This window comes from Megalobrama amblycephala, linkage group LG9, assembly GCF_018812025.1.
Source record: "Megalobrama amblycephala isolate DHTTF-2021 linkage group LG9, ASM1881202v1, whole genome shotgun sequence".
Lineage (NCBI taxonomy): Eukaryota > Metazoa > Chordata > Actinopteri > Cypriniformes > Xenocyprididae > Megalobrama > Megalobrama amblycephala.
In genome coordinates this window covers 19558668-19577346 of record NC_063052.1, presented here as the reverse complement: position 1 = coordinate 19577346, position 18679 = coordinate 19558668, and the positions used below count along the sequence as shown (strand labels likewise).

The window sequence follows — 18679 nt, the reverse complement described above, 5'->3', positions numbered from 1 at the left end:
ATTTAATAGGACGCATTATGTTAAGAAAATGTTGTTTATTTTTTATTGTATTTTTATTTTATATTATTATATTATATTTTCATAACATTTTTTTAAAATAAAATGCTATTTTTATAAGAACAAAACTACAATTTATTATGAAATAATAATGATAATAATGTTCATAAGAGTTAATTCATTTGTGATTTGTGACTAGTCAAAAAACAAATACAGCATTTGTTTTTGCATGGGGGAGGGAGTACAATATTATTTATATTGCTGTTAGCTTAGTGTGAAACTATAGCTAAAGCTGCTGTCGTTTATGTTTTATGGTAATGTTTGATAAATATTCTTTCTTTTAAAAAAAAAAAAAAAAAAAAAAAAAAAAAGTGATATTGTGAGGTTATCAAATGAAATAGTATGGCGTCACTCAAGAAATGAGACTCCAAAATCTGTCTGGTTTTGACATAGATTTAAATCATTTCAGACAGCAAAACGGACTGTTTCAAGTAGATGTCTGTCTCATTTCAATTCTACCACCCCTCTTCCAACAGTCTTTTTCCTCTTTTTAATTCCCTCGTGGTTTTCTTTTCCATCCTTCTTTCCTTGGCACTAGTTAATACGCAGATTAATGTCACTATTAACACACTGATGGAGTCCGATGGCAAGCCATCAAAGACAATAAAGATGCCTAATGGAATCCAGGATTTGATGCAGTCAAAATTTGGGGTGAAGCTATAAATCATTAGGGATGTTAACTCAACCATGTGTGAATGTGTATGTTAAGAGACATAAAGAAAGATTTTATTCAAACTTATTGCACACTTAGCGCAAAGAGAATGAGAAAATTACAACCTCAAACGAACACTAGATTCCAAAGTCAAAAAAATCCTTAAAGGTTTAGTTCACCCAAAAATGAAAATTCTGTTATCATTTACTCACGCTCCTGTCATTCCAATACTGTATGACTTTGCTTTCTTCTGTGAAACATAAAGGAAGATATTTTTAGAAATGTCTCAGTGTTGTTGATGCTTTCATACAATGGAAGTCATTGGTCACCAAAACTGTTCTTCAAAATATCTTCTTCTGTGTTCAGCAGAAGAAAGTAAGTCATTCAGGGTTGGAAAGACATAAAGGTTAATAAATAATGCCAACATTTTCATTTTTGGGCGAACTATCCCTTTAAGTGATATGTTCAACCTTCCTATTCTATCATAATTTGAAACTAATCCTAAAGGATCCTCTAAAGCTGGGTGCACACTGTCAATTTTTTCTGTTATTTACAATTGTTGCGTGAAGGATATGATCCCAGTGGAATCTTGGGTAAAAGCCAATGTGAACTGTATATACCAAACTGTATGATTTACAAAAGACTTTCATCACAATTGACCACATGTACTGGGCAGTCAACATCTTATAAAAACATCTTCATTTTTGGTAGTCTGACAGTCAACAAAGGAGGATTTTACCTCTGATTCATTGGTCACACTTGAAATAGAAGGCCAGGTGAAGCGCACTGTGTAGTGGGATACAGTATTCCACACACACTTTGCTCTGTTATATGGAAAAATTTAGTAGGTCATCTAGCTATTCCATGCATACAGAAATTTGTTTAAGACACATAGTGTGGATAAACAGAAATTCTTAAACTGGAATTTTCAATTTATATTGTTCGATTCTTATAGAATTCTCCTTTGATCCCATTAGAATCCTTTAGGATTGGTTCCGAATAATAAAAATTCCAACAGAAATTTTGTACTCATTACTTTATGAATTTTTACACAAAGAAAGACAAAATATGCAAATATCATTAAAGGTGTGTAAAAGATAGAGAAAACAAAAAATCCATAGAGACACAGAGAGAGAATGAGACTGTCGAGCAGGGAGCGAGACACAGGGAGACGTGCTACAAGGGTTCATTCCAGGCTATGTGTCGTGTCTGAGAGTTAGCAGTGACATGGGCAGCATATTAAACGCTTGGGCCTGCATCCTGACCCATTTTCATCAAACTGACAAACAAAATCCACACACTGTCTGCTTCATAAAAATATTCCTCCACACGGACACACACGCTTATCTCCCATTTAGTTATGCAAATAAAATATACAAGCCAGAAAGTAAATATTCAGATATTTCGGAGTGAAATATGTGGAGAGAGAACCAGTTTGCATTTTCTTTCCATGACAAGAAATACCTTCAAGAAACATAAAGAGAAAAAGCACCTTGATCTCAAACCATATTGCTCTGAACAAACTTTCCAATTCTGAATGTGACCAGCGAAATTCTGTAGGATGAAGTCCAACTGACCATCGATAAATATATAGCTAAGATTATTCAATAAACTCATTTTTTTAATAACTTTGTCTCCTGCTTCCTGCTCTTCCCCTCTCTACGTTAACTGCTTTTGGATACCGGACAAAACGGATATCTTCTGACAGGATCTGGTAAAGAGAGTGGATCCAAATTCTTGGTTTGTCTGGCAGGATCTAACATTTCATTAAGCAAACTACTGCTTGATTGTTCATTTGAACAAACCCCTGATGCTAAGCTTTAGGGTTAGCATAACTTTCCTCACACAGTTTGTGTTATAGACATGAATGGTACTTCATTTAGCTAAATAAAAGATTTTTATAAGCAATTAGGTTTGATTTTCACCTGGCGAGCGATAACACAGATGAAGAAAAATGCTTTAAACTTAAGGCCTGTTCAGACCAACATAAAAATTCAGCACAAAATATAATCCAATTTTCATAATGCAATTTGTCTGTTGAGATCAGTGTGTAAAAAAAGGCAGATGAACTGAATGAATATGCAAATTCACTCTCTGAAAGCATTTTTAGAAACTCAAAAAATATCCATTTCTGACACCAGCTTGTCACAGAGAGAAGTACAGAGACAAGTCAGATCTGAATTCTTCTGCTGCCATTCACTACCGCTAAGAAGAAAACTTTGTTTGTTAGCGCCACCAAGTTGTAGTGCTATGTAACAGCAGAGGCTCTGGGCATGTGACCCAAGGAGCAAATCTTATTGGTCAGCCAACTTTCTTTGCAGTGGGATAGAAATAATTAAGAACACCACTCCGTAAAAAAAATTGCATTGGCAGCATGTGAATGTCCGTGTCGGTCTAAACAGACACATTAACAGCCGTTAATTCAAATGAAATAGTTTATCGCGCCAAATTTTCGCAAAGAACATTTGTTTTGGTGTGAACAGGGCTTTACATTGTAAGTAAACCAAACCTAAGTTTCTAGAAATATCATACTTGGAAAAGGGCAGTAAGTCTACACAAAACACTCTGATGGCATTCGTAACTATTTTACGTTTCACCAATTTGGTGGCTAATTCATTTGAATGAATTCTCATTTGTGCTTTTTTGTACAGTCTGTGTGTTGTTTACTTTTTCTAAAAATTATGTTTTCGTGCAACATCATACAAATTCATGCAAAACTGTAAAATAGTTATGTTTTTCTCGTGAGATCAGGTTGGTCTACACTAGGGCTGCACGATGTAACGTTTTAGCATCAATATCACGATGTATGCAGCCGCGATAGTCACATCGCAGGATGTGCGATGTCTAGCATCTGTATGGCCCAAACACCACAGTTCAAATTTTTTGGATTAATTGCAAAGTTTAACCATCATAGTGCAAAAGTTTATCATTTTCACGCATTTTAGGTCCTGTCAGTTGTGTTCGTTGTTTTCTTTGCGCACATACAAAACCAAGCAGACGCACATAAACACCAAATTCCGTTCACTTCTGCATCTGTTTTTGCTTGTACGGACACATACACACAAAATTATATCAAAATGTCCGTCTCTGCGAGTACCCTTGTAAACGCAGTAGCTTATGGCTTTGGTAATGCAAACAAAGGAAACGGATGTGTATCATTATATTGTATGTGCACATTCAGCGTTAAAGTGACAGCAGGCTAATATTCTTGCTGCTTTCTGTGTCCTCATGAATTACCAAATCAGAGAAAATCACTTTTGCAGCTTTAACACAGATTACGTTCAATTTGTGAAGACTATGCAGTTTTATTTTACATTTGATTCTTCATTTTCTGTACCTGAATACTTAAATGAAAAATATAAAGCACTGCTTGTTTCATTTAAATCACCCTAATCATTCTAGAATTATTAATTCTTTCCAAATAGAGCTATTCAAGTAATCTGGTGAATTTATTTTATATATATAGCAGAAAAACAAAACTCGATGTCAGTTTTTTTCCAGTATCATGCAGCCCTAGTCTACACACGTTTCTGCAAATTTTAGCCTGCAGATATCTCATGGCCTCATTTCCACCTCTAAATGACACATAAAGACAAAATCTGTGGTTCATCACTTTAAATGTCACTCACCATACTCTTCCTGTCTAAGTTGGTGTTTTTTGTCATGAATAAGCAGCAAAGTGGACCATACTTGATGTGGATAGTCAAAGTTTGCTCTGTGAGACTAGGGTCAGTCATACACTTGAAGGTGCCCGACTGGATCTCGAGTGCACCAGTGAGCCGCATTGGCAGGCTTTCCTCTGCGCATGCATTAATCATGGCTGCTCTCCTCTCGCCCATTACAGCTCATCAATCTCAGTTTGCCCAGCGCTCCGGTGGGGGGGAATCTTATGAAGATCTGATTAAATATGTAAGCACCTGATAATAGCAGCACATGCCAGGCTTCAGAGTCAATTGTCTTTAATGTGTACAGGCTCTATAAAGGTCTCTAATAGACTGTGGTCAGGGTCAGAGGTCATGAAGGCGCCTGTCTTACTCGATTCTGAGGCTAAACCACTATAGGCGGCAACACCAGGTGAAAAATCATGTCTGGGAATCTGATTACAATATATTACTGTAGCATTTTTCTGAAAGCACAAGAGTTACAATGGAAAAGGCGCAAGCAGCCACGTGACACTCGAGGATGTGTGTGAGCGTGTGGAGGCTGTGAATGCGTGTGTGTTATAGAGTGTGTGAGCAGAGCTTCATGGCTTTAATTAAGGTGGAATCAGAGCAGGATCTGTGCTGCCGTGATAACGAGCCTCATCTGAATTATTAACGAGAGCTGCACCCCCCTGGACGTGAAATCCCGTCAGACTGTCTCTCACACACGCAAATAAACAATTCCAGAACATGCATATAATAATGCACAAATAGTATCTTGTGTTGTACAACACATCATGTATATAATATTTATGGATCATCAAACAGTTAGGCCCAGTTTCACAGACAGGGCTTAGTCTTAGCCAGGATTTGGCATTAGTTCAATTAAAATATAAAATATATAAGTAGCTTTTATATACATACACTAGAAAAAAACACATTACTGGTGTGCACCTTGAGACAAAACAATGGCACTGACATATTGAAACAGCTCAAACATGCATTTTAGTCCAGAACTAGCTTAAGCTTTGTCTGTAAAACCGGAGGTTAGAGTAATAACTTTATATATATATATATATATATATATATATATATTAGGGTTGGCCGATATATCGCATGCGATTGTCACGCGCATTTCGTCAGTAAAGCCGGTTCCCTGATTACCGCGAAATCGCCATCACCTGCTTTCAAATGGAGCGGCATTTAATAGACAGAACCGTAGATCACTGACAAGCTACGCAATATCGCGTTCATATCGCAGATGAATCGCCTTCGATATATATATATATATATATATATATATATATATATATATATATATATATATATATATATATATATATATATATATATATATATATATATGTCAAAGAATGTGCCTGGTGCAGATACGTTGATTGGATGGGTTTATAATAAGTGAGGCGCTCGCGTTCACTCGAGACAAGAGTGTTGGCTACTCAGTTGCTTACTCTCATGACACAAAGCTAATCAGCTAAAAGTATTCCTAATATGTTGAAAGTAGCCTACATTTACCTGTTGAGACATTCCTGCTCAAGTGTAAGAGCTGTTTTTGATGTTTGTGATGCTATCACCTTCCGTATTCAACTTATGAAGAAAATGTAATGCCTCTCACAGTTCAAAACGCTTACGCTACATATTCAATTTAAGAAATAAGCGTAACAGACACAACGTCAGTTGAATATGGAAGGCGGTCTGGCAGAAGCTAAATATTTTACTTTATAACTTGTTAAATAAGGATATTTTTCTTACTCAAACACATCGCTTCAGAAGGCCTTTATTAATCCCCAGGAGCTGTGTGGAGTTTGTTTATGATGGATGGATGTACTTTCTTGAGTTTCAAACTCGTTGGACCTGTTCACTGCCATATATATATATATATATAACTATATATACACCAATCAGGCATAACATTATGACTGATTATCTCTTCATCACGGCACCTGTTAGTGGGTGGGATATATTAGGCAGCAAGTGAATATTTTGTCCTCAAAGTTGATGTGTTAGAAGCAGGAAAAATGGGCAAGGATTTGATCAAAATTGGCCCAAGGAAGGAACAGTAGTGAACCGGTGACAGGATCGTGGGCAGCCAAGGCTCATTGATGCACATGGGGAGCAAAGGCTGGCCCGTGTAGTCCGATCCAACAGACAAGCTACTGTAGCTCAAATTTCTCAAGAAGTTAATACTGCTTCAGAAAGGTGTCAGAATACACAGTGCATCACAGCGTATGGGGCTGCATAGCCGCAGACCAGTCAGGGTGCCGATGCTGACCCATCCACGGCAGAAAGTGCCAACAGTGGGTACATGAGCATAGGGCTGGGCGATATATCGCATGCGATTCTCACGCGCATTTCGTCAGTAAAGCCGGTTCCCTGATTACCTCTAAATCGCCATCACCTGCTTTCAAATGGAACGCCTTTTAATAGACAGAGCCGTAGTTCACTGATAAGCCACGCAAAATCGGGTTCATTATCGAAGTCGATTCATCTTCGATACTGAACGCGATTTTGCGTGGCTTCTCCATGAACTACGGCTTTGTCTATTAAAAGGCGCTCCATTTGAAAGCAGGTGATGGCGATTTAGCGGTAATCAGGGAACCGGCTTTACTGACGAAATGCGCGTGAGAATCGCATGCAATATATCGCCCAGCCCTACATGAGCATCAGAACTGGACCACAGAGCATTGGAAGCAATGGAATAAGGTGGCCTTGTCTGATATAAATTGCCTATGAAAAGTTGTTTTTCTGTGTGAACATATTGCAAAAAAAGGTAAGTATTTTAAGTTTTGATAAATTGATGGTCAATTTGTATTGATGGACAAATCTATGTTTTTGAGAGAAATAAAATAAGCATGAAGGTACACCCCTAAACCTAACGGCCAGTGGGCCGTAAGAAGATCATATGTAAATGTACAAATGAGATTGTATGAATTCATTCAAATTCACCACCAATTCACCAAAACATAATATAGTTAGCAATTTCCATCAGAATGTGTCTTTTTTGAAACAAGAAATTTAGGCAGGGCATATCAAAGTTCCTGTCCCTATTGTAAGTCAATGAGAGGTGGAACATAAGACCTGGAAAGTGCATTTACAAAACAGACTTTTAAAGAATTTTAAAGAAACAGACATTCTTTTCCTATAGAGCATTTTACAGGACAAATCTTTACAAACACCACAGACTGTTAGGTCCATTTTACTTGAAGAGAAAGGTACATTTTAAATATGTATGACCAACTAAAAATTAATTTAGCCATGTTTAAGAGTACACTAGCAAAGAAATGACATCAAACCAACAGAGTAACCAACATTTTGTATTTTCCTGGCTCACCCAACCGATGCCTATTAGAACATCCTTAGTCATATCTCAAAGCATTTCCAGCACAATACATGTGCCAACGCATATGATTGCCAGCTGCAGTCAAGTCCTTCTTGCAGATAACAGGATCTTTTCACTGACTAAAATTATTTGACTATTAGTCTGGTCTACTTATTCTGGCTAAGACTTAAGAAACCATATGACTAACATGTACAACAACCAGCCACAGTTGTGGTTGTAAAGTGCAGAAGTGTTTGAATTTGATGGAATTCATACTACCACAATAATAGACTGGCGCAGAACACAGTGGCAGCCTGTTCAAATAGCTCACTTTCACTTCTGAACCTTATAAACAAATGTTGTTTTCTAACAATAAAAACCTTTGCACCTTTACTCCCGGATGTTGCGTAGCAGTCTTCCAATTAGGCCTGTCACAATATCAGATTTTCACTACACAATATTCGTGGCCAAAAGAATTTACGATAACGATATTGCGATATCTATAGAAATTAAATAAATAAATAATGTTAACAGTCAAATTCGTCTTTTACTTTTTTGTGTGTTTTCTCTTTTTGGCTAATTAATCACACTAAAAAAACAAATGCGATGGGAATAAGAGAGAGAGTCTGTAACCATCACTGTACAAAAATGTAAAAAAAGAACTTACTGATGATCGACACTTTTTACAGACTGGGGTGTCTAATACCTCATCTTTTTTTTACAGAATCCAAAAAACTCCCACGATGGCAAGCAAGTTTCATCTACTTGATTTTGTGTGGCAGAACCACTGTGTTGTCTTCTTCTTCTTTTCTATATGATGACTGGTGGTGACCAGTGCAATACTGCCACCTACTATGTTGGAGTGTCAACCAGATGCAGTTACTGATGCTGAAATAGTTACGATACTATCTTTTATGTTTTATTAACATGATATTGATTATTTATTTATTTATTTATTTATTTATTTATTTTTACATATCATGGCTAATACTGGTATATTGTGACACCCTTCTGTGGATAAGACGTACTGATTTTTCTTTCACATATCTCAACCACTGATCTTATCTCCAATAATAGCCTCTATTTAAGGGATAGTTCACCCAAAAATAAAAATTATCCCATGATTTACTCACTCTCAAGCCATCCTAGGTGTATATGACTATCTTCTTTCAGACGAACACAATCGGAGATATATTTAAAAATATCTTTGCTCCCCCAAGCTTTATAATGGTTGTGAATGGGGGGCCACACTTTGAAGCGGAAAGAAATGCATCCATCCATAATCAAGGTAATCCATACGGCCTTCTGAAGTGATGGGTTTTTGTAAGAAAAATATCCATATTTAAAACTTTATTAACTATAATATCTAATATCTACGCATCCCATGCAATCTTTGACCTGACGCAAGACACAGTGACAAACGCGGAAGCGCAGAGAATAGTGCAAAACAAAACACCGGTCAAGAATTAGAAGTCTAAAACGAGAAATTGTAATGAGAAATGGTGAAGGATTTTAATATAAGTTAAGAGGAGCTTGAAATGCATTTTTTTTTTTTTTGCTTCAAAATGTGGCCCCCCTTCAACAACCATTATAAAGCTTTGAGGAGCAAGGATATTTTTAAATATATCTCCGATTGTGTTCATCTGAAATAAGATGGTCACACCTAGGATGGCATGAGGGTGAGTAAATCATGGGATAATTTTCATTTTTGGGTGAACTCTCCCTTTAATAGCCATTATAATTAATTTCTATATGTCATGTTTCAACTAATACTGTATGCATTTTTATCCTTTTTAGTCTAGTTCTAAAGAAAATTCAGCTTTCACACAGTAAATGTGCAGTTTTCACTATTCCACACTCCTCAAATCATCCTCAGGATGCCAGTCTGGCCAACTGTGTTACAGTCACTTCTTCTACATATTTTTTTTGTGAGTAACGATGACAGTGTTTCTCCAGAGCTGAGGGCATCCAACTGAACGTCGACTCTGGCCAAATAGCCTGGCACTGAGATCTGCCCTGCATCAATGCCAGACTGGCCAGAGCTGTCACAGCTGGGGTGGTTGAGAAGCCCAGTCAACTATTACAAAATTACTGTCACTGTTGCTCATGTATCTCTGTCTCTTTCTCGCTCTTTATTTTCTGTGTGTGCTCATAATCTCTTCTACAGTTTCCATGCCTATTCCTCTCACTTTAATGCTCTTAAAACAAGATTACGATAATGAAGATAAAAGGAAAGTATTTTTTTTTTTACTTTTAACTTCCCTTTTTTCTGTTCCTTCCTACATAGATATATAGATATACCTATACACAACAATCACAAATGAGATTTCCTTAATATCTCAATTGAATTGAGATTGAGATTAATAAAATTGAGACCTGAAACAACAACAACGTCTTAAATAATGGCTCAAACTCATCATCAAGTTTCTCATCAATATCTCCCCATACTGAATGATCTGAGTTCTACTATCCACATTCATTTTATAGCTCAAAACACTTACTGTATGTCAACAACTGTACATTTTATCTTTTTTCATTGCTCCTTAGGAATTTTAGGGAAAATCTCAGAGACAAAATAATACTTAAATGAAATGTGGCTGAGATCTCCATTAAGTCTCTTGACCTTTGAAAAAGCAACTACTGAGCTATAAAATTTTACTTTGGGTATTGATAGAGATATAGACAACATCTTCAAAATATTATACGTGTCTGGAAAAACCTATAAACCGCTGTAGACACACATGCATTAACGCTGAGCTCCCATCACATTAAATCACAGTTAAATGCAATAAATACTTGGAAGGATAGAGAAAATCTGATTAGTTATTTTCTACATCTCAACAGTCAGTAACAGGATGTGACACACTCTTGCCGTACTATTATACGAGATGCTTCGCATCACCGGGCTCATCTGAAAACCTCATGTTATACCACAAATACATAGACACACTTTAAAAGAATGTGAACATAAAGCAAAACACTTCAACATGGCATCCCTCCATAGACCACAAGCACTGGTCATCACAATGAGCCATGCGTGTTCTTCTCTGCCCTCTTGCCCACCGTACAACAGCCATAATCCAACCCGTCACAGAAAACCCAGAACTAATAATAGCAGCTAATTGATGCCAAAAACGGCGAGGCTCAATGTCCGAGCCAGGCCAGCCGAGACACACGAAACTGGCTGCCACAGTGTAGACAAGCAGGATTACACAACAGCTATTAAAGAGTGCTTTCAGTGCACTGACTGTATGTGATCTTTCTTTGCTCCAAACCACCTTCAGTTCCATCATCAACTTGCCACTGGTGGATAATCTATCTATCTCTCTATCTCTCTATCTATCTCTATGTCTATCTATCTATTGTATAAGAGAGCTTTACATTCTGAAGTAAATATCTGTTTGTGTGTTTTATGCATATTTGTCTGTATTGTTAGTGCGAGCGCACGGTCCGCATGTGTCAGAATTAAATGGGCATTAAAATCCGATGCCAACTGTTATGGGGCCAACATGTGTGAGCATGGTCTGTTTTCCACAACCTTATTTTGATTGAATCAAGTTGTTTTTCTCCATTTTCATCTCCTGCCGGCCAATCAAATCTCTCGCCTTATGGGAACATATGAGCGACATACAGCTGTGGATCCCTGGGCGGCACAAACAAGTCGTAAGGAATTAAACCAGATTTAATTTCAGTTTAAAACTACAGGCTTAAGATTAGTTTAGCCCATCTCTTTGTCCCCTGTATCCAATGAAAAAACAAGGATCTAGCGTGAGGTACAGTAAATATCCCATTTAGAAATATTAAAATCTCCTGTTGTTTTGATGATGTAATAAAAGGCCTGTGTGTATCAACTATTGCACACACTTTGACAAACAAAAACATTCTAAGACATGATGAATTCAAACAAAAGCATGCCATCCTCTTAAACCATAAATAATGAGGGTGAATTGATCAATTGATATATTTAATATATACATACATTAACATGTTTTTAACCTGTATTCATTCTGAAACATTAACTAGAATATTAACTCTGCTCCCTAGTACAAAAAGTAAGATGATTTTTCTGGCTTTTTATTCTGTAAGGTTTTGTATTTTATTAAAGGGCATTCTCAAAAAATACAATAAATAGCCACTGATCGGTTGAAAGAAGTCACTTCATAATTGTCTGCCTTTCTGGATGTTTTATGATATTATCTCGGTGAACTAAAATGCTTGCCAGAAAGCCACAAACCACAGGGAGAAACAGAATTCAAATTCAGCTGTGTCTGACTATCATTTTCGAAGTTAGATGTTGGTGCTGAGGGAAACAGAGAGACAGACAGACAAAGGTCCCTTGGGTTCTGAATGAAGCATGTATAGTGAGAGCATGTGCATAGTTCAAAATATCAAATCTGATCTAATTAAAACCTTTGACACAACCATATGACACACAAAAAAATGAACAGCTGAAACATTCAGCATGGTTTATTCTTTTGCCAACCAATGTGGTGCAATTATGCGGTTGCATTTGCTTCACTAAATAACCCTTTTCGATTATGTAATGTTTTAATTACAATTTTATACCGCCTATTTTATTTCCCATAGTCTTTTGGATGGATGTCAGGGCTGAACAGGAGACAGCAGAGGGAGAGAGGGAGGGAGGGGGTTACGAGGAGGAGGAGGAGGAGGAGGGTGCGTGCTGGAGATCTCAAAGCAGACAGACAGGCGTGCTTGCGTGCATGCGTGGCCGACGCGCGGGGAAGCTGACCGGACCCGTGCGTGTCCCCCAGGTGACCTGCCTTACGAGCGCGGCCCGCGCACTACAGATCATTCCGATGAAGGCGTCATAATCAAGCTCAATGCGTCATAAATGCCATTGTTGCGTCATAAACGGCCACAATTTTACATTTAAAATATTGTAAGAGCAATGAACTCATTGAACTCTACTCCTTCTACTCGCCTCCCCATTCTACTCAATGCTCTGAAAATGTATGATGTATTGGAAAGCAGAAAGCAGTGTCAGGTATCTGACATAAGCGAACAGCCTTTTGTATAACGCGAGATACCTACATGGCGAGTGCAGAACATGAAATTCTAAAATATGACTATTATGATCAGGTGGGAACTGTACCTTCCAGCCGGCTGAGCTATTGCTGTCTCCTTTATCCTTGAAATAGGGCACAAATCGAACCATCCAGTCATAGATTTGCGATAAGGTGAGCCTTTTCTCGGGGGTGCTCTCAATGGCACGCGTGATCAGATCCGCGTATGACTGGTTGCCCCATGCGTTCCGTCGCGACGACTTGGATTTGCGCAGCTGGCCGGCCACATCCAGCGCGGCGCCGGACATGCACGCAGGGGCGGCCGCGATAGGGGCAGGGGCGCCGGCTGGATGCTTGAACTCCGTCGGCGCCCCTCCGCTCCGGCACGCCGGCACGTTGCGCGGCTCCACTTTCACAGGCAACGCTCGGCTCTCCTCCTCCGGACACGGCAGCGGCCAGGTGCATGACCTCGGGCGGCAGTGCGGCTCATAGTCGGCGTCCAGTTCAACCTGATGCGCGTCTATCCCGCTGCTCTCCATCATTAACATTCTGCTTTTGAGCGTCAAAAGGCAAGGTCAAGGGTAAAACAACAATGCACCCTTAAATCCAGTAAAGATGGACTGTATGTGATCTCTCTGTCTGTAGTCTATTTACACCAAATGCAAGACGTGAATAAAAGCAAAAGCACCGGGAGCCATGAATAGACTGCTCATTCTTGTGTCTCTAGTCTGCTGTAATGTACTAAACACGCAAAAGCATCCAATGCATCACGATATGCAACAGTCTGTCTTCCATATTACTGAACAATTCAGTCACACGCAAGCGGGTGTCCATAGGACTGAGGTGCTGAAATCACACACCCATCACTGAAGCGTCTCGTGCATGCAAAGTCCCTTTAATCGCGCGCTCGCACCAACTGTTGATTGCTTTGACAGACGGTCTGACAGACACGCTGGGCAAAGCTTGTAAATCTATCTCATCAAGAAGGGCGAAATCAATTGACTTCCTCTGGAGTCTGGCCACAGTTTCCGTTTGTCTGGAGCTCTCCCGTCCTTTTTTTCTCTCTGCAGATTTGTAAGCGGTCTCTCACGCGAGCGCAGTCACTATTACTGATAGTAGACACGGCGAGAGCGCCCTAAAAATAGGGTCGCGTGAATGGAGCGGCACAATTCAGCCGCGTCTTTCCACGATAATATATTTCTCCACACGTTTTTTTTTTTTCTTTTCTTTTCTTTTCGTTAGATAAAATATTCAGACGAGCATTCCTTCCACGTCGGTTCACGCCTGTTTTCGGATGACTAGACGGGGCTGTAGCGGCGGATAAATGCTGCTATCAGATAATTGGACGGCGCTTGAATCAAGTCACTCCCTCCAGAACAGGTTTATCCGGAGGACGCGCATCTTCTACCACACAACATTCATGCCTCTTTAGAAAGATTTACATGTGCAGAATTTCCTTGCACGTCCATCTCTTATGGCAAGTCGTATAAACATGTATTCTTTAAAACTAACTACTTAAAAAAAAAAAAAAAATAGTTGCGTAATCATATTTTAAAGCCTAATTTTACTATAATTAGGACACTACGTGAATTTTTAATTCAATATATACATCAAAAAATCTTACAAGATGAGCAAAAATGTTGCTAGTGCCAAATGGAATACATTGCTGTCTAAACAAGTTGTGTCTGTTCAGTATTACTAGGAACATTGATATTACTATTACTAATAACTAGTTACGAAAAAGGCTAAATCAATATTAAAACTGTAATAGGTACAAATAAATATTAGTTGAATATTAAATGGTGATCTGTGGAAAATATATCAGTGGCAAAAAATGTCATTTGTTAGAGGTAACAATGCAATAGTCATTCGTTGTGATTAGGAAATTAATAAGTGCTATATTTAAACAATTATTATAAGCAACATACTGAATAGATAGACACTATAGCAAGTAGTACCTAGTAAATAGTTATGAAACTGTAAAAGACTACTGTGCTGACTGTTTACCAGTCACTATGTAGGCTATACAATATATGAATAAATGAATAGCCTATTTGTTAATAATGAATGTTAAAGCAGCTTGCCATATATCTCAAAATATTTAAAGTTTTTTTTTTTTTTTTTTTTTTTTAAGAAGAAGAAGAAAGAACGAAATTCGAATGCATTTGTACTTTAATGTATTAATTATTGCATTTATTTGTCAGTATTTTGTCTGTTCATATTCGGAAATGCAATGCAACCTGTTGCTTTGACAGGCGGAGGGATGTGACCAGAGTGCGTGAAATCCCCGCGCTCCCGCTGCCATGCGCGACCTGCACTGGCCGTGTATGCATTTAACACGGCTTTACTGCCCACATAATGAATTCCTATGAAAAACAGTCAAGAGCAGCTATTCATGGACGCATGTCAGTAGATAATCTCCACCCCAACATCATATTATCCATGAGAGACACTGCAGCGCCAAAAAAAAAAAAAATCTGCCAAACGTGCTTCGGATGAGGAGGGGTGTATTTCTTTTGGAAATGATGGCTCTTGGCAAGCGTTTCTCTTGTCTATGAACAAGTGCGGTGGGCGGGACACGAGTGAGTGTGACATTCAGTGTACAGTTCGTGTGTGACTCGCTGATAAATTGACCGAGGGGATTCCGCCCACGCCGCGAGCCAGAGCGCGCGTATCAGATTCTATTGAATCTGACAGGCGGGAGGGGCTCACAGACGCGTTCCGCAAATCATCACCCGCCTCCAGACGCTGCTTTGTCATCATTGGCTGTCCTGTGGCACAGGTGGGCGGTAACAATCTGCATGTATAAAAGCCGTAACCCCCTTTTCGGGTGGAAAATCCCCCAACGGTGACGTAACGGTGGACCATTGACAGCTGGTCGTCAATGGCAACCTAATCCTCCAATGCTTTGTAGTGGAATGCTTTCATCATGATTAAATGCTGCTTTTACAACACAAAATGTGGAAAAGAGAGCGAGAGCGAGAGGTACATGCAGAGGAAGGTAGGGATAAGAGAGAGAAATGTTGTAAATGAGAACAAACAGAGGTTTAATTCATAACACATGGGCCTGTGGTTTTGGAAAGGAGATTTTTATGCACCACAATGAAGTTGTAACAGGAATGTGGTGTGACTCCTACAGTATGGAATGAAAACACTGAGCTTGAGCCAGTTTAACAGATTTAATGGAAAGAGCCCGGGGCAAAAACATAAGACCCTATGCTGAGATATAGAGGAGACCGGGGCTAGTTGTCACAGCTACTATATAAGATTTAATGTAGATATAAAACACCAAGTTCAAAATAATAATAATAATAATAATAATAATAATATATAATACAATATAATATTTTTTGTGTAAATTATGTCCACCAAACCACAATTTCAGTATCAGTATCATATTTTTTTTACTGCAGTTGTATAGCAAAAAAAAAACAAAAAAAACACTGACAGTCACCTTAATAATGTTTCCACCACAGAATAATAATAAAAAAAAACGTAATAATTCAATTGCATGTTATAAATTTACAATTGCGGGATATAAACTCACAATTCTGAGAAATAAAGTCAGAATTGTGAGATACTGTATAAACATGCAATTGGAAGAAAAGTCAGAATTGCGAGAAGAAAAGTGAGAATTGCAAGTCCATATCTCACAATTTTGCAAGTCCATATCTCGCAATTCTGACTTTATTTCTTGAAATTACAGAAGTTTACATCTTAATAACTTGCATTTGCAAGTTTATATCTTGCAATACTTCCATAACTTCACAATCAATGTTTAAAAAAACAAAACAAAAAAAAACTGCTTTCTCGGGATAAGGGCTAAGTTCATAAAGGTCAAGTTGTCAAATAGGCTTTATCAAAGTTCCTTTAAGACAAGTCATTTCACTCGGCAGTCATCTTTGAAACTCCTCTCGGACATGCAATTGCAGCTCCTATCTCTTTGAATGGGGAAACATAAAATTCTCCAAAGCTGTTCGCCAAGGTTTCAACTAAATTTCATATTTGAAATCACCAGTGAAATCTGACAACAACTGTCTCATAAATTTTGTTTCTAAACTCTTGAACTCTTGTCTGACTGTTTCTATAGGAACCAGAGCTTCAAATGGCCACTGCAGACGCAATGACTTTACAAGTCGACGATTGGCTCTTATTTAGAAGGCGGGACTTATTCCGACATATTGTGCATTGCACTTTCTCCCATTCATAATAATACAAGTGCACCATCTTTTTATACATAAAGTCTTTGGCTTTATCAACGCTAATTCACGGCAATTCGTATGTATTTTACGAGGTGGCTAATTCGTACAAATTCGTACGACCTCACTCATACAACCTCACTCATACGATTTTTGCTAAATCGTACGTATTTTACGAGTTGCCAAATTCGTACGAATGACCTACCCCTAGGGGGTCACTGGGGATTAGACAAATTGTACGAATTCATACAAATAAGTTTGTTGGAATTTGTATGAATTAGTCACCTCGTAAAATACATACGAATTGGTTGTGAGATATTTTACTCTTTTATACGACCCGAATTCCGGAAAAAGTTGGGACATTTTTTAAATTTGAATAAAATGAAAACTAAAAGACTTTCAAATCACATGAGCCAATATTTTATTCACAATAGAACATAGATAATATAACAAATGTTTAAACCGAGAAATTTTACACTTTTTTCCACAAAATGAGCTAATTTCAAATTTGATGCCTGCTACAGGTCTCAAAAAAAGTTGGCACGGGGGCAACAAAAGGCTGAAAAAGCAAGACATTTTGAAAAGATTCAGCTGGGAGAACATCAAGCAACTAATTAAGTTAATTGATATCAGGTCTGTAACATGATTAGCTATAAAGGGATGTCTTAGAGAGGCAGAGTCTCTCAGAAGTCAAGATGTGAAAGTGTGCATAAAAAGATTGTGGAATACTTTAAAAACAATGTTCCTCAACATCAAATTTCAAAGGCTTTGCAAATCTCATAATCTACAGTGCATAACATCATCAAAAGATTCAGAGAAACTGAAGAAATCTCTGTGCGTAAGGGACAAGGCCGAAGACCTTTATTGGATGCCCGTGGTCTTCGGGCCCTCAGACAACACTGCATCACTCATTGGCATGATTGTGTCAATTACTAAATGGGTCCAGAAATACTTCCAGAAACCACTGTCGGTCAACACAATCCGCTGTGCCATCTGCAGACGCTAACTAAAGCTCTATCGTGCAAAAAAGGAAGCCATATGTGAACATGGTCCAGAAGCGCCGTTGTGTCCTGTGGGCCAAGGCTCATTTAAAATGGACTGTTTCAAAGTGGAAAAGTGTTCTATGGTCAGACCAAATTTGACATTCTTTTTGGAAATCATGGACGCCATGTCTTCTGGGCTAAAGAGAAGGGAGACCTTCCAGCGTGTTATCAGTGTTCAGTTCAAAAAGCAGCATCTCTGATGGTATGGGGGTGCATAATTGCATTCGGTATGGGCAGCTTGCATGTTTTAGAAGGTACTATGAATGCTGAAAGGTATGTAAAGGTTTTAGAGAAACATATGCTCCCCTCGAGACAACGTCTATTTCAGTGAAGGCCTTGTGTATTTCAGCAGGACAATGCAAAACCACATACTGCGGCTATTACAACAGCATGGCTTCATCGTAGAAGAGTCCGGGTGCTGAATTGGCCTGCCTGCAGTCCAGATCTTTCACCTATAGAGAACATTTGGCGCATCATTAAACAAAATGACCACAAATTCTTCAGCAGCTGGAAACCCATATCAGGCAAGAATGGGACCAAATTCCAACACCGAAACTCCTGAAATTCATAACCTTGATGCCCAGATGTCTTCAAACTGTTTTGAAAAGAAGAGGAGATGCTATAGCATGGTACACATGCCCCCGTCTTAACTATTTTGAGACCTGTAGCAGGCATCAAATTTGAAATGAGCTCATTTTGTGCATAAAATTGTAAAATTTCTCCGTT

The 18679-nt window shown here is 38.4% G+C and overlaps 1 protein-coding gene across 3 annotated transcripts in view; it reads right to left on the bottom strand.

Annotated features, from left to right (window-relative positions):
- The window catches only part of foxo6b (forkhead box O6 b), a 31710-nt gene extending 17534 nt beyond the window's left edge, over positions 1-14176 (bottom strand). The window contains exon 1 of one of the 3 annotated variants that reach the window (XM_048202019.1): positions 12801-14176. In XM_048202019.1, the coding sequence (XP_048057976.1) occupies positions 12801-13259 (459 nt within the window). In that variant the 5' untranslated portion in view covers positions 13260-14176. The remainder of the gene's footprint in view (positions 1-12800) is intronic. The other 2 variants (XM_048202020.1, XM_048202021.1) reach the window with 2 other exon arrangements.
- Between the last annotated feature and the right edge of the window lie 4503 nt (positions 14177-18679).